At 36.2% G+C, this 23,741-nt stretch overlaps 2 protein-coding genes across 2 annotated transcripts; both read left to right on the forward strand.

The window, feature by feature from the left end:
- The first annotated feature begins 304 nt into the window (after positions 1 to 304).
- On the forward strand, positions 305 to 5,127 carry grpel2 (GrpE-like 2, mitochondrial). The gene is made up of 4 exons (XM_084136941.1): positions 305 to 436; positions 1,749 to 1,908; positions 3,608 to 3,689; positions 3,774 to 5,127. Exons 1-4 carry the CDS (start codon positions 360 to 362, stop codon positions 4,106 to 4,108), a joined length of 654 nt encoding a protein of 217 aa, XP_083993067.1. The 5' UTR covers positions 305 to 359; the 3' UTR covers positions 4,109 to 5,127.
- Positions 5,128 to 6,192: 1,065 nt separating this feature from the next.
- On the forward strand, positions 6,193 to 9,006 carry nhp2 (NHP2 ribonucleoprotein homolog (yeast)). The gene is made up of 4 exons (XM_084137926.1): positions 6,193 to 6,445; positions 6,611 to 6,680; positions 6,780 to 6,885; positions 8,464 to 9,006. Exons 1-4 carry the CDS (start codon positions 6,295 to 6,297, stop codon positions 8,587 to 8,589), a joined length of 453 nt encoding a protein of 150 aa, XP_083994052.1. The 5' UTR covers positions 6,193 to 6,294; the 3' UTR covers positions 8,590 to 9,006.
- Positions 9,007 to 23,741: the final 14,735 nt, after the last annotated feature.

Here is a 23,741-nt window from a genome sequence, read left to right on the forward strand (position 1 = left end):
CCTGAGGGTCCCTGGACCCTAATTTGTCTCTGAGTTGTCTGTGAGTCTGGGTGGTCCTTGCCTGGGGCACAAAGGAATTACAACCGCTGTAGCTCCCCAAAGCAGTGTTGTGTATAATAAAGGATTCAATCAGTCAAATACAGTTCTGAAGAAAAACAACAACACCTGTCTGATTTAATGGATTTACAATAGAAGATACATTACCGTAGAGTAGACGTAGGATTTAACTTTTTTTTTTGCAGAACCAGTAGAGCGAGATTCAGAGTTGTTTTAGTGAATCGACTCACTGATTCTGAACAGTGACTCGTCGAGCAGGTCACGCGCGCACGTCCCGACCACCCACATACGCGACTGAGGAAATGGCCGTTCGCTTTCTGACCGCAACGAGAAGATATCCAATCGATTTGTGCAGGCTGACACCAAGTGCGGTCACCAGGTAAACATGCCAATTAAAGTAATATTTAGATAAATGTACAAAATAATGCGTGAAAAAGAGGGCTTTGCTCATGTTATCGTCAATCTAACCGTTTAAAGTGTTGTGGGGGAGCGTCGCCGCTATCTGGCTAACGAGTGAGTTAACGGTTTACTGCTAGCTAGACGCAAACCTCAATGTAACCGATAAATATACAACCCAGTTTAAATTTGTTCAGAAACGACGGACACGTCGACCATTTCTAGTTCTGTAGTTTCGTTTTCAAGTTGTTTAGCATAGCAAGAATACCCCATCAATCACATCTGGCACCTTCAATATCACATTATGTGGCTTTCTTTAAAACGTTTTGTCCTTCTAACGGGACATGAAATGTAACAATGCTATTACAATCTGTATTGCAATAGTGTCAAAATGAGTAAGTAAGTTACACCGGCAAGACTCTTATTGGGTTTTAAATATTTCAGAGTTTGTTTAGTGTTTTCATGTAACTTAGTGTAACGTTAGTTATCAATCATACGGCTCATTTACTATAACGTTACATGTTAAACGGAGTGAACGTGTAACGTTAATTACTCGTAATGATGATTGTTGTTTATTGCATTCCGTTCTCTTTGTTCGCGGCACATGCCGACATAACTCTCTTTTGTCACTGTTGTCTCAAGAAACTTCAGCCACATCTGATCTTTTGGATCAAATTGAACCCACATTAAAAATTCAAGACTTTATTTTTTAAATTATGCTTTTAATATTTCATATTTATTAACAGTTTTCTGTCAATTAAAATATTAAATAGCTTAAAATAAACCTTTGAAATAAACAATTGACGATTGAAAGAAACAGTTTTAATTTACAAATACATCTCCATTGTGACATGTTTTTACATCCATCACAACAAATCCATTCCTCTCCACTTATGCCAAACTATTTATTGTGGCATTACCAGTGCTGTGTAGTGTTTTAGGGAAAACAATTATCCAAGTGGCCTTTTTCCCCCATTGTATCCTACCATAGAGAACACTGTTTAGGGTTAAAGTTTTGACAATGTAACACATTTTGGTGTCAAATAAAAAATGAATTTGTTGTTTCGTGTAATATTAATTTGCCAATCAGATCTCTATGCAGAAGAAGGAACAAAGAAACATGTTACATAAGCATTGCAGTATTGTGTTCAGCATAATGCTGAATACCATAGTCCTTTAACTGTGGTGTAAAATAGGCATTTTGATTGATTTACAGGTTTTAGAAGCCGCCTAATATAAAATACAATTTTCATTCTGATGCAGTGATAATGCTCAGCAATCTTTCTTTCCTCCAGGTCCGTTGTAGGCCTCTTCAGCACTGCGGCAGAACAGCGTAGTGCTGGTGACGACTGCCATGGTGACGATGGAGATGACGACCACAATCACTCTGTGACACATGTCAGGACGTTGGAGATGAGAACCAGAAAACTGGAAGAGAAGGTTCATGAGCTCACGGTAAATTCACATTGTTTTATTTAATTTAGTCAAGTACTGTTTGTATAGGGATAATTATCAGCTGTTGTATTGACTAGGTTGGTTAAGATGCACACCAGTTAAAAAAAAAAAAGTCTAAGGCACATTTATAAAAGCTACTTAAATGTAAAAAAGGCCTAATCCTGGCTTAATCTAAACCCTATCTGTGAAACCAGGCCTATAAACTTGGGCATTTTAGTCTAGTTTTAGTCAATGAATGGTTAAATTGATAATCACGGTTATTTTGCTCAACTATAATCGTAATGATTTTTTTGTTTTTTTTATATTTCATCAGAATTATTTCACTTTCACCTATAAGACAATATTATGTCAACTCATACTCATGGTTTATTTGATTTTTTTTCCATGGTTTATTTCCTGATTTATTATAGACTTTTTTATCATATAAATTAACACATACTCTACATGATGAAAACTGGTAAAACAATAAATGTCTCAAAAATGAAAGCCATAAAATTCGTAATAATTTTTCAAAATTACATTTAATATTTTTCTGTTAAAACAACAGCACTTTGTATTGTCACACAGAGGTTGCATATTAAGTGCATTTATTCAGCAACCACAATCGCAAATATAGTCTAGATCATGGGTCACCAAACTAAGGCCCGCCACCTCCCTTTGACTGGCCCCCCAGCCCCTCTGCCCCCCACTACTTGAACCGGCCCTATGAGGCAATCCCCAAAAGTCATCATGGCCTATTTTTTTAATTGCTTTTTGGAAAATAATAACATGTCTGCATCTGGTATTTTGTTGATTTTTTTTCAGTTTTTTTTTTCATCACCCGACATGCTCGAGATCAAGCAGTGACAGACAACACACGCGCAGAGAACTGTCAGATAACTGTCAGTGTTCAGGACAGCAAAATGGCTAGCGTTAAATGAAAAGTTGATAGAGAGTGCAGAGTTTTCAAAGAACAGTGGACATTTTCAAATACAATTCTATGTTATATAGCTGACCCGCCCCCCCCCATCACAGTCAGGAACGATAATGTGGCCCCCAGAGAAAAAAGTTTGGTGACCCCTGGTCTAGATCCATGTTTGGATTTATTACAGTTCCTCTCTGAGAAGGTTTGATCGCAGATTTAGTCGCAGTAAACAGTGTAAGCTCCTCGTGACAGAACACAGACCGGCTGAATGACACTTTCATTTAAGCAGAATGTCTCAGATGGAGATCACTAAACTCCAGCTTAATTGTTTGTCCGTTTTTTTCATATCATTGCCTTCTTCCGCAGTGTAGAGAGAGCACGTGCACATGGTTGCCAGATTGCAACGATTAAGTAAAACACCAGACAGAAAATGTATCCTTTTAACAGAACATCTTGATTGGGGGATTCAAACTCGACATCTGGAAACCGCAAAAATGAAAGCTCGTAGAGGCTTTTTTAACTACATTTTAGTCTTGTCTTTTTTTTTGTCAGCGATATTGCATGTTGATATAGTCACAGTTATCGTTTAATGACGTTGGTGTCATCTCGTCTTAGTCGTGGAAAAAAAGGTTGTTGACAAACAAAATTAACACTAATTGTACTTATTGTCTAATTGTATAAGCCTATCTGCATTATTTTACCCATCAGGTTTAATCAACATTGTATCTGCAGTTTAGTTGTTTTTCCATTTTTGCTTTTGGTAATTGTTAATCAAACTCTTTGTGCTTTTCAAAGGAGAGATACAAACGAGCCCTAGCTGACTCGGACAATGTTAGAAGAAGAACACAGAAATTTGTTGAGGACGCCAAACAATTTGGTAACCTACTTTAATTTAGCCACACATATTGCTTATAGGTGTTGACATTGCTTTGTTGCATTAAACGTTACGCTCCTCCTGCAGGGATTCAGAGTTTCTGCCGTGACATTGTGGAGGTCGCAGACCTGATAGAGAAGAGCGCAGAAGTTGAGGAGAGAGATGGAGTGCAGCAGCTGACGCAATACCTGGCACACATACAAGGCCGGCTGCAGGACGTCTTCACCAAACATGGACTGGAGAAGATGAGCCCCGTGGGAGCCACCTATGACCCTTATCAGCATGAAATCGTCTGTCACACTCCAGCAGAGGGAGTGGAGCCCGGCTCCATAGCTGTGGTCAAGCAAGATGGTTACATGCTACATGGACGTACCATTCGCCATGCCCATGTGGGTATTGCTGTGAAGACACAGGAGCAGTGACAGGCCCTCTTGCTTTATTTTCTTACACTCTTAGTATGTTCTTACATCTCTAGACAACTACACGTTTGACTTACTCTTTGAAGTAATGGTTATTTATGTATATTTGTAAATGTTTCTTTTTGTTTTTCTAACTTGTAACTCTACACAGATAAATTAGGCCATGTTATTTGTGTTTTAGTTTGTTTTATTTTGAACCCAGATTTACAGTTTGTCCAATGCCCTTTTAATGTCTGGAAAGATTCATTATTGTTTTTGTGTGTGTTAAAGACAGTATAATAAGAATCATGGTGTTAAATTGACTCGGAAATATGCACTTTACACCCTTGTCATGGTGGTTTCTGTAAGTGATTAATAGTTTAAGAGTTTGAGGGGAAAAGCAGTTATGACTTTAATTTGGAAAGTTACTAACACTTTGTAAGGTTCTATATGCTTAACAGTAGTTAATGATGTAGGTATCATGAATTAACAATGAACAGTCATGTTTAAAGCCTTTATTGATCTATACTATTCATTCTACATCATATCAGTTCATAAAGTATCATTTTAATGTTGACTTAAAAATGCAGTAAAAGTGTTGGTAAATTCATGTTAACTAATGTTAACATATAGAACATTATTGTAATCTTTCCAGAAAGTCATTGGCTGTTGAATGTTAAGTATGTGCTATATGCCATCATTACCCAAAAATAAATGTTAGAAGGTTTCTCTTTTGGAGAGGAGAAATGCACATGAGTTGTATATGTCCAAAGTGGAATTGAACAATGTTGTTTGGGAGATAACGTTAACAAAAATATTTATATGTATTTATTTTGTTTGTAATGTTTTGCCCTGCTAGTTTAGTACTTTTGGTAACTGAGAAGAACAACTGTAAGCTATTTACATTTTCGTTTAAAATAAGGTTTTTACAGATGTTTTTTTTTTTTTTATTTTTTTGTAAATGTTGAAAACGATTAGTTTTGAGTGTATGTATGCGAGGTAATAGGTCCTCTTTGACTGAATAAAATCTCATCTTTTGTTCATTCTGTGCACTAGGTGTCAGTGTTTTCAAACAGAACTCACAGTATATGCCGCCGAAAGACTAGTGATGGGCATTCCGGCTCTTTTTCGTGAGCCGGCTCGTTTGACTCGGCTCACTGAAAAGAGCCGGCTCTTTTTGACTCACAAACGGCTCTTTAAAAAATATATGTTTTAACTCGCTGAAAGTCCACCACACAACTGTGCAACGTGAATATTCACATTTTTAATTGTCCATCACAACCCAAAAACTAGCCTGCTTGCCTTGCACATCTAATTAATGGGCAAAGTTATGACTGACTATTTTTCTTACCTTCTTTTTTTACTTTTTGATGTGGATATTATTGAGCTTGTAGAAGTTTAGCTCTTGCGTTCTTCTGAACATCTTGCGCTGCAATTGCCCGATGTCATTTCTGAGTCATATCAGACCATAATCTGTCTCTCTTTTAAATGCATGTTCCACAGTAGGCTACGATTGGCTGTTTTAAAATATAATTAATATCGAAACAAAATAACAAAATAGCCCAGGCGGTCTCATCTAAGAGACATTTAGGCCTCCTCCAATAGTACTGACAGCTGGGCATAGCTTGCAGGTTTGCTTAGTGGCAAACTTTTTTCATTTGATTGGTTCAACCGCCACCCGCCCGAATTTAATTAAAATATTATTTTTCGTCACGTCATCCGCCTGATCCGCGGTTTATCCGCATCTCTAGTGTGTGTGTGTGAGTTTGCTCGGCCCTCCCTCATGCAGTTTAATTGGTTAACATCGCGTGTATGATTGACAGGAACAGAATGTGAGGCTGATCAGACAGTCGAAACAAATGTGTGTGCGCCTTTAGGCCTATATAATTATGTTTTTGTTGGTTTTTGAATTAGTCAATTATTTTAAATGCAATTAAAATCATTCATTATTTCATTATTAGCCTACACAATGATTTAATTTCTATAGGCTATATTTTTAAAAATAGAGTCGGCTCTTCAGATATGCGAGCCGGCTCCCGTCGTTCACCTACAAGAGCCGGCTCTTAGATCCGGCTCATTCGCGAACGACCCATCACTACGAAAGACTCGTCTGGTGAAAAACACCGGAAATACGTTCAGAGTCACCGCACGTGTGTTTGTCCGCTACACAAAATTGATCTCTTAGTAATAACTTTCCCATATTTCGAAAAATGACAAAGGTAAAGAAGGAGAAAACCGTCGAGGAGGAGACCGGGGGAACAGAAAAATCATACCAAGAATTAATAGCTAATATAAACCCCATCGCAAACCCGCTTGCTTCGCGTAAACTAAGCAAAAAGCTCTACAAATGCGTCAAGAAAGGTATAATTATTTTTTTTTTTACACGATAACCGTTAACTATAATTCCTTTAAATCTGAATAAAAGTATACAAAACATGTTTTTATAGTTTTATTGTTTAAGAGACCGGCACGTGGTTCCAGTCAGTTATTCATTATAAATGTTAACTTATTCGTTGTTTTTCACAGCTGCTAAAGTCAAACAGATTCGACGAGGAGTGAAAGAGGTCCAGAAGTTTATCAACAAAGGGGAGACTGGGTAAGATGCGGTTCATTGTCCTCATGTTTTAGTATAATGGTCACTTGTTGAGCAGTCCACGTGTTTATTATTTTAACACTATTTTCTGTCATCTTTTAGTATTGTGATATTTGCTGGAGACACTCTTCCCATCGAGGTGTATTGCCACTTACCAATCATGTGTGAAGACCGAAACCTGGCTTATGCTTATGTTCCATCTAAAGTTGTAAGTTCAGGAGTGTATTATGTTTGCCTCTCCAAATCAAATGTAATGTACAGAGTTATGGCTCGTTTCCACTGAGCAGTACAGTACGGTACGGTACAGTACGGTACGGTTCGGGTCTGTTAACCATGATCTGGCTAGCGTTTCCACTGCCAACAGTACCCTTACTTGATAGGCGTGGTGTTTCGATCGACGTCATTTTCGCGCGAAGAAGAACATAGTAAACTACAATGGATGACATACAGCAGATCTTGTTCTTGCTCCTCGACATGTTTGTCACAAGAAGACAAGCGCCGACATTAGGCTTTTCTCAATATTAAGTACGCAAAGTTTGTACTTGCCATGTGCGACTCACTCCTACATGCACATGGTACAGCGCGTTCTTAAAAGCGTCACTCAGCTCGCTCTGCTACTCCGGTTATCTCTGTTACTCTGTATGTACAAATTTAAGCAACAATAAAACGAAATATGTTATAAAACACTACTCTGCCTCTTTTCGTTTTCATTTAAATAAATTAAACATTATAGGGACACAAATGTGGTTCATGCGCAACGCATATTGATTATTCACTGCACGTTATACGTTATTCTATTTATAACAAAACGATTTAAAACACAACCCTAACGTTACCTCTTTTCGTTTAAATAATAAAAAAAATTACACATTACAGGCAATATATGCATTTGTACAAATGTTGCAATAAACATCAGTGATAATCTTGTAATAAGAAAATGACAAGAAACCATATTTCTTTTTGTAAAATTTCAGTTTTATCAATAATAGCCAATATAAAAGTTTAAGTAAAAGGTACAAGAAGCTATACAATAAGAAATAAAGCAAACAATTCAGTCAAATGTCCAAATGCTGCGCTAGTCTAACATTACAACAGTAAAGTTAAATACAAATAGCCTATAATATGAAACTAAACTTAGCCCTCAGTCAAAACGATTGACAGGGAACGAATTATATATTCACGAGACCAAAGATCGCCCGTTAGGTCTGCACAAGACGAATTATATCTCATGTTTAACCACTACCGTCGGAGTCATCGGCGAACGTCAGAAGAACTAACTTAGCCGAGGAAAGGCTCATCCAGCCGGGAAACATGAGCGCCGAGCGCCCGCTGATCGCATGGATCTCACAACCGGGGAAAAACAAATCATCTTTATAAATAAACCACAGATTAGAGCTTTAAACAACTACATTCTCGCCTGAAAAACTCTTAAAATTACATTTCGTGACACAGTAACAGTATATTATATTAAACTGTATATAAAAAAATGGCGCTTCTTATGTTGTCATTCCCCTCGTAGCACGCGCAAGTGACGATTCTCTGTCAACCAATCAACGTCCTGCAGTGAGTCTAGCTCCACCTTTTAGTACCGTACCACTGTGCTAGGTACCCCAACGGAAGGGTACCCAAAAAGTGGTACGGTACGGTTCGGCTTTTTGGTACCATTCTCAACTTTTGGCAGTGGAAACACAAATAAAAGGGTACCGACCCGTACCGTACCGTACCGTACCGCTCGGTGGAAACGCGCCATTACACTACTCATGTGTTTGTATCCCTCTTTCTGCAGGATTTGGGCTCGTCAGCTGGATCCAAACGGCCCACCTGTGTTATCATGGTTAAACCGCATGATGATTATAAAGAAGCCTATGATGAGTGTCTGGAGGAAGTCACATCTCTGCCTAAACCAATCTGAGGACATGTATATTCAATCATTCTATTAAAAATGAAAATAAAAAAACAATTTGGGATGGTTGTTTTGGGTGATTTTGCATGGTGTTAGTGTTCACCAGTGCGTCTGAAACCCAGTTCTGGATAGTTTTCTTCTTTGTGGACTTCTTCATTTGTGGAAAGAAGCAAACATGTATAATAAAGTTAATACAATGTTGTTTAAAGGAAGCTTCGGTTCATGTCATCTGACAGTGGATGGAGCTTGATATTCAGCCTGTTGTTTTACTCAATGTTTTACTGTTGATCTTTGTAATGCATTCTGTAATGATTGGATTTTGTTTTTTAAGTTTTTCATAACTGCTTGATTGATTTGATTTTGGGGCAGTGGACCTCAGAGAGCTCCAAGAGATGTCGAAATAAAAAAATTTTTTTTTTTGGTACAGTTTTTTTCTCATCTGTTTTATTGGATGTACTAATTTCACATTTATACTTTTGCATTGTAACATGATGGTGTTTAATTTTAAAATGCAATGGACTTAAAAAAGACTTACTATTACATTTATTAAAAATGTACTTGAGTATGTTTTTAATACAATACAAATTTACTTTAATGAATTTTTAATACATTTAACAGTATGTCTTTTTCACCTTGATAACTTGGAAGAATCAATATGAAATCATAAAATGCCATACATATGCATTCTGGTTGAATACATCTGATTTACCGGCCTTATGTTGTTCCCCCCTATACACGCATTCACTTAAATGATCATAAACTTGTTTGGTCTACCAATGTTGATATCACAATGAAACATTAAGTAGCATTTTTTTTTTTTTTTAATCCAAATTTGCATATTTTTAAATGCAGAAAGTCTGATATGTAATAGCAGTGCCTTTTTTCCAAACAGTAGATGACATGGTGCTGATGCATATTTCATATATCATTCTGTATAATACTAGCAAAAATGTATATCTTACAAATGTAACATACACTTCAGTGCGACAAAGATTTGTAGGAAGAGAAATATTTAAAAAGACTTAGAAACAAATCATGCTAAACTTGATGCGTTCAAAAGTTAATTGAATTTATTTATTTTGGACAATGTATATTGTATTATACATATTATGTCTACTCTGTTTTGTAGAGGCATTGCTTTCCCCTTAAAAACTAGAATAAACTCCCCAACAAGTACATAAAGTATGTTTAATGGACAGACAGTTTGAGAAACACAGAACCTGATTTCACAACATGTACAACAAAGTACAACATGTTCCTCGATCAACATCTTTGTTGATGTGTTGTTCCAGGATCAACAAAGATGTTGATCCAAGAACATGTACTTGATGAAATCAGGTTCTGTGTTATAGAAGACTTATTTCCAATAAACTAATCAGATTTGAGGAACAAGTTTGCAGCTGACAAACCAGGGTTAAGTGCTTCTACATCAGTGTTATTCATAATTTTACTCTGATTTTAGGGATAACTTATGGGTAGGGTTAGGTTTATAGATACGGTTAGGGTTAAATTTTCGGTCAGGAATGTTGTTACAGGATCAACTAAATACGTTGACCCAGTCCAAGTAACGCTACAGTAAAATCATGCCGTACACAACAGTGGTTCTGGCAACGGCCATGTGCATGTCCAGATGGTGGCAGTATCGGCCTTCCAGAAACTCCTTCCGTTCCGTTAGAGAGGTTACGCCATCACGCCTGTACACACTTACACTGCGCTCTGAAGTTCATTGTACAGGATATATGCTGTATTTTGTATCAAAACTTGAAAAATGTCACTCATCATTCTCACATATTTACTTAAAGCTCATGACTGAAACAGAATATGGCCATAAGTAGAGTAGGGCCTCTTTGTTTGGTGAGGCAACACAGTGTCTGTTAGGTGTTGAAACTGATAAACAGACTTCACTGTGGATCTCTTTCATTACACTAGGCCCAGATTCCTGGTGCTTGTTTAGTCTGTGTTGACATCTTAAATATTTAATACCGAAATGCTATTACTCCCATGGTGTTTGTTGTTTTTTTGGCACATTTTACTCCCAAATCATGTATATAAGCACACACGAGGGGTCCATCCATTTCAGTCCATCCATTTGCCAAAACCAGAGAACAGGGTGGCTGACACTTAAGACTGCAGGCATATAAAGGCAGCAAGCATGGAAGACATGGATAATACAATTTCTTTTGCTTCACATTTCATCTCTGTATTGGATTAAACAAGATTTTCTTGTCTCTTGAGGGACCAAGACCACAGTTAGTCCACCAGATCTGAGGAGGTAGCCTACTATACATGGAAGAACAACAATGAAAAACATTTTTCTGACACAGTCTATATGGGAAATGCAAAGGAATCCTGTTTGGATGTTTGGTCTTTTGATGCCTCATTGGTGAGCTCATTATAATACATTTGTGAAACCGGACACAGGCATTGGCTAATGCAGTGGTATTGGCTAACTAACCCCAGCACTGCACAGTTAAGGCAGAGATGGTTGTGGGAGGTATGAGGGGTCCATAGCTCTACCATTGGAAAAAGCGTAATGGCTAACTTGGATCACGTGTGCCTTCATAACCAATCACATTACAGTCTTGACGTCATTGAATTTCGTTCAGAGTTGTACGACAGTCAATCACTGTTTGCGAATAGGCTACCATTGAAGGGCGAATAGCAAACAACGTTTTTGCACTCTTGAAGGGCACTTCGGGAAGGGGACGTTATTTGTAGGAGCGTTCCAAACGAAAGTGAACAACTGAATCCCTTCACGAAGGGCCCTTCCACAAGTTTCTATGGCATCGCTGTCGAAGAGTAAGTAGCTGGTGAAGTGGTTTTACTTATTGTAGAGCATTGTAATGTTTGAAGCGGATGTCATAAATGTCAGTAGACCGGGAAGATTTTAAAACGAGCGGTTCATCCATAAATCCGTAAGATCTTACCTTCATGCTGTGGAAATACAAACCGGATGACAGAATACAAAGAGTGGAGCACTGAAAATGGGCGGAGCTCAAGGTGTTTTGTTTTGTTGTGATATATATCATCCATTTATCACCCACATCATTACCATGATATATATCACCCATGTCATGCATTTCATATTAAGTTTATAAGATACATTTTTTAATGATTTATGTTTAATGCTTAACTTAAAAAGTTAAGAGCAGATCGGGAACACAAACACACACACATTTAAAGCATTTGTTATAATTTTTATATATTTGTGTATAATAATAAAATATTCCTGTTTTCGCTGCCTAGCTTTGTGGTACCAATCCATGTGAAGCTAGAGGAAATTATGTGGTCTTTCATTGCTAAAGTGCGTTCCAAACGGCTTATGACAGACAAGTGTCCTGCTCCCTCCAAAGTCCCCACTTCAAGGGCTCTTCCCTTCGGAATGATTGGGGCATAGGGACTTCACTTCCGATTGCAAATTTGCCCGAAATGAATGAGAAGTGGCGTAAACTGAATCCTACCTGTCGCACAATTGTCAGTGACTTCTCTTATAAAACAACATTTGTTCGGTGTAAACTCTAAAAATAGATCAATCCAAAACGAATGTTTAAGAGCAAACATGTTGAAGATTAGCCGATAGGCCGTCGATCCATTAAATGATAAGCCGTTTTCCCACAAAAGCAGTTTATTCAGTGTAGTGAAAACTCTCTTCTATTGACATGCATAAAAAAACAGCATCTGGTCTCCTTCACTGCTTACCACAACATTAGCAGGTGTTATGCTTTCTTTTTTTTTCTTTTTTTGTTTGCCAACCTTGCAGGCTTCCCTTCAAATGGCTATGGTTAAGATATCTTCCTAATCAAACACACCTGATTCAACTCATCAGATTGTTTGTAAAGACGCAAGACCTCAGTCAGATTAGAGAGATATCAAAAAATTCCAGGACAAGGGTTGCGAACCACTGGGCTAATAAACTGCATTTTTGTTCTTAATGGATGAAAAGCTGGGTGGAACAGAAACTGTGCATTAATGTGACAAGGGCGTTCAAATGTCCTTCCTGTAAACCACATTCCAGGCCACGTGTTCGTCTATTTACTCCCAACAGCGGGATGGGGTCTGACGTGAGTCACCTGTGTCCAGGGGCATGGTGACATAGCCAATGCCATGAGTTTACCAAACAAGCCTTAAAGTTCAGCCATGTTTTAGTGTACACACTTCAACGTGTGGTTGATGTGTAATATGGGCGATGGAGGACCAACAAACTGAAGGAATGGAAAAAACAAGTTATTATTACTAGTTATTATAATTAATTATTTTAGTCATAGATATGTGATATTGTTTGCCTGCATTGTACCATCACTAGTTAGGTGTTCTTGCTAAGGTAAGCATCACTATTGCTGTTTGAACAAACAATATTAAAATTTAGCACAAAACTCAACTCATATACTCAATACCTCAAAATCTGCGAGTTGCTGAGGAGAGTATTTACATCATGGTTAAATAAATAAAATAATAAAATAAATAATAATAAAATAAATAATACAATTTATTTAAAGAAGATATTTTGAAGAATGTTGGTAACAAGACAGTTGTACCCCATTGACTTCCATAGTATGGAAATATGATTCCTAATTTCCATAGATTTCCTAATATGGAAAGTCAATGGCTACCGTCAACTGGTTACCAACATTCTTCAAAATATCTTCTTTTGTGTTCAGCAGAAAAAAATAAACTCATACAGGTTTGGAACAACTTGAGGGTTGTTTTCATTTTCATTTTGGGGGAAACTATCCCTTTAAACCATGTAGCAACCACCCTGTAGCATGTAGCATGTGCTTGCAACTACCCACAACACACTAGCATTGTAGTGGTACAATTTGCGTTTTGGTTACTTTGACACTTGCCTCAAAGTCAAGCTATTACTCTCCATAGAAAAAAGGCACTTTCATTATAAGACAGCAATTGGAGGATGGAGAAAACCAATCTACAGTTGGTTTTCTTCCACACACTTGTCTATCATTTCGTGTTTTTCTTTATCTCCCACTCATATCTTCACACTTTTTCTTTTTTCCCCCCCAACCATTTCTCTGTTGACATGTTTAACGTACCAAGTTGGCTGTTTGAGGTGGATATGCAGGAGGATGCAGGTTCTGGCTCATCTACTTTTCTCAGTATCTTAGCCGAAATGTCTTTTCCATGGCTTGGCACTGTCCTTGCGCATGTTTAGGGTATCAACAATGCACCTGCCGCCTGCCGTCCCCTCTGGAACAGCAGCACGCGCCACCTTGACACCCCCTCACCTCTCACCCATTGACCCTACTTTACCCTGCCAGCTATACCGGTTCATGTCTTACATCGTTCCTATAAATCAACACGTCGGACTCACCGCTGTCTGTACAACTGTGGAACTCTAGTTCTGCGCATGTTCTTGTGTGGCCCATCATCTCCTTCCCATCTCTCTAAAGAATGGGACAGTTTCTATTTCAGACAGGTGCTGCTGGTGATAAAGCAGGTGTAGCAGGAGATTTACTGATTTCACCGTATTCTGTTGAGCAATAATTCTGAGCCTGGGGCATGAGGTAAACCCTCGAAACGCTTGCACCCGCTGACTCTTTCCGAGAGTAATACCCCTGTCAGCACCTCAGAAAGGAGGAGAACCTTCATGAATGTTGCTGCCTTGCCTATCCCATGACAGTGAGAAAGAAATTACATTGCCAGTTCCAGTTGTTTAATAGGCCTATTCAGTTTCCTAATTAAAATTTGTGTAGGCCCACACTACTATTCAAAATGTTGGGGTTGCTAAGACTTTTTTATGTTATTGAAATAAGTCTCACCAAGGCTGCATGTATTTGTTCAAAATATATTTCTACAATAATATATTTAAAAATTAAATTTATTCCTGTTTTGGCAAAGCTGACTTTTCATCGGGAATATTCCAGAAATCATTCTAATATACTGATTTGGTGCTCAAGAAACATTTTTTTATTATTATCAAAGTTGAAAACAGTGTTAGTATTCCACAATATTTTTGTAGAAATCATGTCTCTACTGTCACTTTTGATCAATTTAATGCATCCTTGCTGAATAAATGTATTAATTTCTTTGAAAAAAAGATCTTACTGACCCCAAACTTTTGAATGGTATATACATTTTAATATATTGGCCTATTATATCATATATGTAAGGGATAATGTAGAGCGAGGCGGTTGTTAGAGACGCAAAGCTTGTATAGGCCTTTTCAGAATGTTTGTAAACAATAGGCACCAAGATACTTCCGGGTGGCAGAACGCGAGCGGCTTCTACTGACTAACTGAAGAGATCCAGCCGGCGAATTTAAATAAAAGTCGCCGGCTGGATCTTTCAACGGCTCTGAGTGGACGTCGTGTCGTCAAAAGTAGGAAATCTTAAAGGAACACTCCACCGTTTTTTGAAACAGGGCTTATTCACCTTCTTTCCTACATTTAGATAGGTGGGCAAATGCATTTTTGTCTCAGTGCATGCATTGTTTTAGTTTGACAGGGTCGGCACTAGCTTAGCTTAGCATAATGAATGGAATCCTTTGTTGCCAGCTAGCATGGCCTGAGTAAAAGTGATATAAATTTTTTTTAAAACCCACCTAATTACTTCTTGTGGCCTGCATATTCACAACAAGTACAAATAGCGATGCAGATTAACACTAGGCGATTTCCTAGGCAGATATTGACTTGGGACTATATTAGGGGGAAGCACAGGCGAAGCACTGCTGCTTAGGCGCAGAGATATCACGCCCAAGTAGCAGTGCTTCGCCTGTGCTTCCCCCTAATATAGTCCTTAATATATAAGTCAATATCTGCCTAGGATATCGCCTAGTGTTAATCTGCATCACTATTTGTACTTGTTGTGAATACGCAGACCACAAGAAGTAATTAGGTGGGTTTTAAAAAAATTTTATATCACTTTTACTCAGGACATGCTAGCTGGCAACAAAGGATTCCATTCATTATGCTAAGCTAAGCTAGCGCCGACCCTGTCAAACTAAAACAATGCATGCACTGAGACAAAAATGCATTTGCCCACCTATCTAAATGTAGGAAAGAAAGTGAATAAGCCCTATTTCAAAAAACGGTGGAGTGTTCCTTTAACGATCCCCTAAATTATATGATTCATCCAACGTTTACATTTCTGCTGCCAACCCTGCTTGCCCTTCAACTATGCTTTGTGTATTCTCAAAACGGTCTTTATTAAAATAAAGTATATTATAAAATAAAGTATCTTTAATAATAATAAATCTTTATTAAATCATTGCGATACAAGAAGTAAGAACACACAAAAAGAGTCATTAATACAGAGAGAAAAAAATAAACAAGAATAGAGCCAGGGGGAGTTTCAAATAAATACATTAAAGATAGAGCAGCTTTTGCCACCCGGAAGAACGTCTATTACATAGACTGTAAAAAATAGGTCTATTACTGTTGTGATGTCATGGTGAATTGTCGTATTGCTTCCGCTAAAGAAAATAGTTTGTTTCCGTCTCCTGCGTCCATAGCAACGCTCTGTTTTTCATGGCAACGGTGTGTTATACTTAGCAGCGGTCTGTTATCAAGAAATAACAGAGAATTCTACATTAGAATTCAACCAAGCCATTTAATAACATTAGTGCATGAAAAACAGAGCGTTGCTATGGACGCAGGAACCGAGACGGAACGGACAATTTTTTTTATCTCTACATTATCCCGCTTATTACATTGCTATAGTACCAAATAATATATATTTGCACCCTCAGATTCCAGATTTTCAAACAGTCGTATCTCGGACAAATATTGTCATATCCTAACAAACCATACATCAATGGAAAGCTTATTTATTCAGATGTATAAATCTCAATTGCAAAAAAATTACCCATGTGACTGGTTTTGTGGTCCAGGGTCACATATGTAAATAATTATTTATATATTAAATATATAAATAAAATAATCATATGTGTTTAGGTTCTGATTTATATATATATATATATATATATATATATATATATATATATATATATATATATATATATATATATATATATATATATAATATTGTCTTAGTGTTAAAATCTTGTTTCTCATATTTCTCAATTAAAAAGTTTACATTAAATCTCAGGGACTCTTCAAGTTAAAAACTTGGGTCATAATGGATTTGTGCAACAACAAAAAAAGAGTCTAAGACAGTGTTTGAGTAGAAAACTATTAAAGAGTTGTCTGTCAGGCTTAATTGTTCATTGTAAATGCCAACATATATACATGAAAAGAGAAGAGAGATGATCATATAATAGAAAGATCAGAGGGCATTGAATTATAATGCCTGAGTGGTTCGAAGCGTATCATTTAGAGCTGTTTTAGAGATGTCACGTCAGGGTTAAGATCACAAACTCTTTAAGATGGTCATAAAAAGCAGCAGCTTGACCTCTATTTGCATAACAGTGACATTTTTGTTTGTGTTCCAAAGCTTTGTGTATGTGCGTGTATCAGGTTATTGGGGTGTCAGTGTGCCATCAGGACAACCTTGGGGCGACCGGGGGCCTGTGGGGACATGTTCTCCACCTCTGATAGCTTTGCAGTTCATAAACTCCTGTCAACCCTGTCATCCAATTCACACTTGAGTGCACCATCCACGCCTATCTGGAGATCAGCGCTGAAATCTAACGGGTCTAACAAGAGAAAGCCACCAATGATAAATGAGAAACCACTATAGTGACACGCATCTGTCTGACTGATAAAGCATCACTTTGACACGACCAGAAGCTCCCTACACGATACTGAATGTTCCAAGAGCAATTAAAAACAATTCAATATCATCCTATTTCAACACCCATTTCTGTTCGCTTGTCATTCTTAGGTCTTTAGAAAAAGAAAAAAAAAAACGTTCAAGCCTCCCCTCTAATAAACGACTGGGGTTTTATGGAAATACTTCATGCAAAACACAGCTCCTCTCTATTAAATATATAACACGCATTTCAAAGCCATAGAGAGTTTACAGTTTTGGATGTTAGGCGAATGGCACGCGGCCAGATGTGTGCCAGTGAACGACAGACGCGCAGAGAAGGTGATGCTCTGATTTATCTGTAGCCACAGGCTTTAACAGAATACCCCAGTCCTCCATTATTTACACCCCTTAACAGTGTTAATGCATGTCTGGGATCAAGCGTAGTGGTATAACTCCAAGTTCTGACAGTCGTTCTTGTATACTTTATGACTTGACAAATTAAAATATGGAAATGAGTAGCTGCACAAAGACCAACGTTTTTGCATGTCCACCTGCACAGACTTGTAAAGATCCCAGTAAGGAATCGTTTGGACTAGTATTTGGAAAACTAAGAGTCTCGTTTATGTTTCTCCGGCCTTCCCCACCCAATATTCCAGTGTCATATTTCATAGACAGTTAGGAGATCAGAATTGTAATCCTTATGGAGATGATAAGAAACTCTGTGATTTTGCATAATTCTTTTTTCGTGCTTGATTTTTGTGATTACGGTGCACTGGGGGTGAACATTTATTGATATTATACCGAGACAGATCTGTTGACACACACAGTAAACCTAATCCTCTGGCCAGACGATGACACGCCAGGATTCATGAAGACTGTCGCCGAAAGTGTTTTTTTACCCGGTCTCTCTCAGGTGTCCTGAGGGAAACCCGTGGGACTGGTGGCTGTCTATAGGGGTAGAGATCTGGGTTATAGGGGTCCGACAAGCAATCAACGAAAATGAGGCATGCTGGGGCAGGACATGCTCCACACTCAGAGCTTTCTTCATATCTAATGTTATCTAGGACTGATGTTCAATACAGCGCCTTACACAATCATCTGCTTTAAGAATAAGCGCTTTTTATAGTTTCACTTGCACATTTCCTTCCTCGAAGGAACCACAGCTTTAGAAAGAGAGCTTTCGTTTTATTTCAACGATGGCTTGTTCCTTGTTTTATAAACTTCTATGATGCTAAATGTTTTTTTTTTTACAATCAGCAAATAGTGTAAAAAAATGTAGAAATACTATACTGAACAAAATTATAAACGCAACACTTTTGTTTTTGCCCTCATTTTTCATGAGCTGAACTCAAAGATCTAAGACTTTTTCTATGTACACAAAAGGCCTATTTCTCTCAAATATTGTTCACAAATCTGTGTTAGTGAGCAGTTCTCCTTTGCCGAGGTCTTTGATCTTTGAGTTCAGCTCATGAAAAATGGGGGCAAAAACAAAAGTGTTGCGTTTATAATTTTGTTCAGTGTATATGAGATGTACTGCTTAGGTTTTACTTTTTTGGTTTGTTTTTGTGTTGTAGCATTGGTATTTTATGAGCTTTTGCTATAATATGTTTTTTCAGATTTTGTTTATGAATGTTTATGGGGTATAAGATGAAAATTAGTATAACATGATAAATATGTCTTTAAATAAACAATCAAACAAACAAACAAACAAATAAATAAGTGTTAACCACATAGAATTTTTTTTTATTACATATCTGCTCTGCAAAAAAATAAAAATAATATATATATATATATATATATATATATATATTTGCAGAGCAGATATGTAATAAAACAAATTCTATGTGGTTAACACTTATTTATTTGTTATATATATATATATATATATATATATATATATATATATATATATTTATATATGGTGATTAAGGCAAAATGTTGAAATTCTTTTCAAGAATGATGACTTCATTTGTACCATAAATTCTGTACTTATGAAATTATGAAAAACAAATTAGATGCTATTAACTTTTTATTTTAACATTTATACATTACATTTTTTACTCATTTTAGTTAATTATTGAGTTGATTATTTCTTTATTGATTAATTTCTTTTTGTATTGTGCTCATTTTTATTGACACACTTTAAAATAATATTTTGGTGCTAAAATAATATTTCTTTGGCAGGGGTTCAGTAAAGCTCACCATTCCCCATTCCTGATTTCATTCTAGCACCAATTTTCCCTTCATATTTACATGCAAAGTGCCACTGTAATTATTGTAAAACAGAATCTGGAGCACAAGCGACCTCAGACAAAGATTATATCTGTGAGAACTTCTATTCACTTGTCCTTAGGCAACGCATGCATTGGATTGCTATGACACGTGAAAACCGCCATGGTGAAAGTAACAGTTTTGCACAGACATGTGCTGTAACTGAATCTTGAAGTGTGCTCATCAATAAACAAGACATTTACCAAGAATTACTGCAGGTTTCTGCTATTTTGCTGAGAATAAGGAACAACAAGCTGCCTGGTGGATGTGACAGAAACCATCTCAGATAATGAGCAATAGAAACCAGTTAAGCTCCCTGAATACAGTTCAACCCAACACATTCAATCACAAATACTCAAAACACACGACTTAGACATACTCAATGACGTAATGGCAAGAATCGAAATCCTGATTATTTATTGTTCTTACATTTAGAGTGATTATTAATTCTAATTTTTATCTTTTAAAGTTCAAAAGAGGTCAGTATGATTTTTTGAAAGACATTAATACTTTTATTTAACACTGATGCATTAAATTGATCAAAAGTAACTGTAAAGATATAGTTAGATTTCTGTTTCAAATAAACATTCTTTTGAGTTTCCTGTTTATCAAAGAATTATTAAAAAAAGAAAATCTAACAGAGTTTCCACAAAAATATTAAGCAGCACAAATGTTTTGAAAAGTGATAATAAAAAATGATTATTGCGAACCAAATCAGCATATTAGAATGAATTCTGAGTAATGAGGCTGAAAATTCAGCTTTGTGTCACAGGAATAAATTAGGCCTACATTAAAACAGAAAACAGTTATTTTTAATTGTAAAATAAATGCAGCATGCATTCAAAAAAAATTAAATAATAATAATTATTATTTATTTGATTCATGTAGCATTGTTTTTTACCACGTATTTAAATGCAAATGTATATTTAATGTATGCCCATTAATATGTGTAGTGTTATTTGAATTGAATTAATTTGTTGACTGAATAAACACTTCAACCCCCTGTTTCAGTGATTTTTAATTTCTAAATGAATTCCACATCTATAATCACAACGTAATTGGTTTTAAAATGAATATCTACTATTTACTGTGCATCTTTGCATAATTTATTTCGATAACGAAGAACTGTAAAAAATGATGTTATGACAACATATGTTTTTACATTGCTTTAACTCATCAAAATAAGTTAAGCAATTTTCAGCTTTTTTTATAAGTTATACAAGATTCAGCTATTTTTTTTTTAAGTCAGTTTAATGTAATTTAAGTTGAAATGACTGAAACATCCAAGTTAATTGTACTTAATAATTATAGGCAACAATTTATTTATTTTTTTACAATGTTCTAGTTTTCCAGATTTATGCCATATACAGTATATAAAACTCTTGTTGTTTGAATATTTCCTTCATTCGCTCTTCCAGCTGCAGAATGAGTCTTCCACTGACCATGAACATCTGCTCGGATGGATACAACAGGTTTTCTCCAGACTCCTGCACAGCACTTGATGGGGCCGTGGCCGTAGGGCGTTTTTAATCAAGCTGTCTCAATCTATCTCCCCATCGGGCCTTGTGTTTACAAGCAACACTGGCCTATTGATGTGGCATGTGTCAGTAAACAGTAGGCACACTTACAGCGTCGTTGGACAAGAGACAGCTCTTTGGATCTCAATAGAGTAGACAGCATTGAAGCTATTGTGTGTGTCAGTGGAGATGAAGGAACGTGTGTATGAAGGCAGGGCGAGGTTTCTAGGGTCTGCAGATGTGTGTGTGAGTGGCACATGCCAGGTTTATCAGTGGATCTGTGATCTTCTGGTGATCACGAGGTCTCTGTTGTCATGCACAGACGCCAAGATCCTAACGTTACTTTAAGTGGATTTAAATGAGCGGGCCAGCACAATGTCACTAACAGAGAGATATTTCAGGCTAACTGCAGTCAATAGCATGAACTCTGACTAATTCCATCAAATATGTCAGAATGCTAAAACATACTAAAAATATAAAGTATTAAAGAAATGGCGACAGTAAGTAAACCCCCAATATCCCTCAGCAAATGCAGTGTTGTTTCTGACTAAGCATGCATCAGTGAGATTTTTATTGGTTAATTGATATATAAAACAGTTTTACAGTATCACACACATTAAGTTACAGGCAATCTGATCTAGATCAGAAGACAGCAGCTGAGGCAGCTGGCTATAAACACATGGCACACTCTCTGTGTTGATAGATTCAATCGATTAGATCAAAGTGACACATCTAAATGTAGAGTCAATTTGTTGTAGGGAGACAGTGAATCTTGTGTTTTGACAATAAACACCTGAGGAATCGAGGGCTGAGGGAGGGACTGGATTTTACAGGCAGAAATGATTGGCATATCTGTATATCAGTGAGTCCTACTGTTGTCATGCGCTACCGCGGGGCCATAAATCCTGGCCATTTACTCCGGTAAAACAGGGTATTCACTCAAGTTGTAAGCATCATTATGGTTCATTATTAGATTATTGCTTAATACAGTGGGATAGGCCTATAAATTTAAAATGTAATTTAAATATACATCAAACTCCTAGTGCTAGAGACATTTGTCTTGCTGTAATCACAAGAATGCTTCAAAAAAGTTTTTTTTTCAGCTTACATTGAATCTAAACTTGATTCTAAAATGTAATGAAAAATGACTGTTTTTCTTTTTAATTTTAGTACAAGTTAATAAAAGCCATACTGTTGCTTTTTTTTTGAAGCATTCTTGTGATTACAGCAAATTATATATATATATATAAAAAAAATTATCAACTTGGATGTTTCAGGAATTTCAACAGAAATTCCATTAAACTGAAAATTGCTTAACTTATTTTGATGAGTCAAAGTAATGTAAAAACATATGTTGTCATAACTTATTGATCATATACTTTTATATATATATATATATATATATATATATATATATATATATATATAAGCGCAATAAACAGCAATTATGGCATAATGTTGTGACCACAAATTTGGGTCAAATATGGACAACCCCAACTGTTGGTGTAATTTCTTTTATTTAATTTTTAAACCCAATGGTTGTCTTTGTCCATATTTGACCCAAACACGGGTTGAAACAACCCATCGTTTTTGAAGGAAGCAAGAATATCTGAGCCTTTTTGTAGAAATAATCCTTCCATATTTATGTAGCCTATCTGTTTAAGTAGGTTTTTATTTATTTATTTGTGTATTTATTTAATATTACACTGTAAAAAATGATTTTTTGGTGAAGTAAATACTTCTGAAAAAAACAACAATGTAATTTACATGAAAAAGTTAGTTCAGGCAAGAATTAAAAAAACTAAGTAAATTCCATATCAGTACTTAATTCAAGCGAGTAGAAATGAAAGCGTAAATATCAACTCAATAAAATTAAGTAAAAAATACTAAACTTTTCTGATACTGGGGTTCCCATCATGCACTGGACCTTGAATAATTAATGAGGTTCATTTTTCACTGGTTTCCAGCTGTATTTACACTGTTTTATCATTGCTTTTGTTATCAGGATTAGTAACTTGCCATTTTGTGACATTTCGAGTAAACTTTCTGCTCAAAATGACACATTCAAACACAAAAATGATCCATCAAATGTTACCGTCATTGTGTATTGTCTACCAAGTATTGAGGTCTTTGCATTCACATGATACTTAACATCTGACATGATGTAGTATAAATTACTTAGATAATCTAAGTACAGCACATACTATAAATGACTGGTATAATTCAATATTATTGTTTGAGTCAAATGTAATGCAAAGGAAATTTCAACTAAATCGATATTAATCAACCTTTAACTAGCCAAGATAAAATTACTTATTTTCTTTGTTACTTTCACTTAACTAGGTTAAGTAAAGTTTACTTAATTCCATATTCCAAGTAAATTTAACGTAAAGATTTCTAATTAAAGCTACTGATAAATATGTTTAGGTTTTTACTTGGCAAATCTTTGTAAATTTACTAGCATTTTCTGAGTGGAAAAAGTTGCCTAGCTTTTTTCAAGTAAATCCTACTCCAAATTTTTTTCAGTGTATACAGATACTAGTAAAAATGCTTCTGCCATTTTTAACATGTGTTTTTCATTCAATTGTATTATCAGCATGAGCCAAGTTAATAGGAAAACTAGAAATGTATATTAACATGAATTTTAGAATGTATTGCAAATGAAGTAAACTTTCGGTACAAACCTCTCTTTTCACATGCTACAAATTA

The sequence above is a fragment of the Abramis brama genome, assembly GCF_963993115.1.
Source record: "Abramis brama genome assembly, chromosome: 15".
In the NCBI taxonomy this organism is placed as follows: domain Eukaryota; kingdom Metazoa; phylum Chordata; class Actinopteri; order Cypriniformes; family Leuciscidae; genus Abramis; species Abramis brama.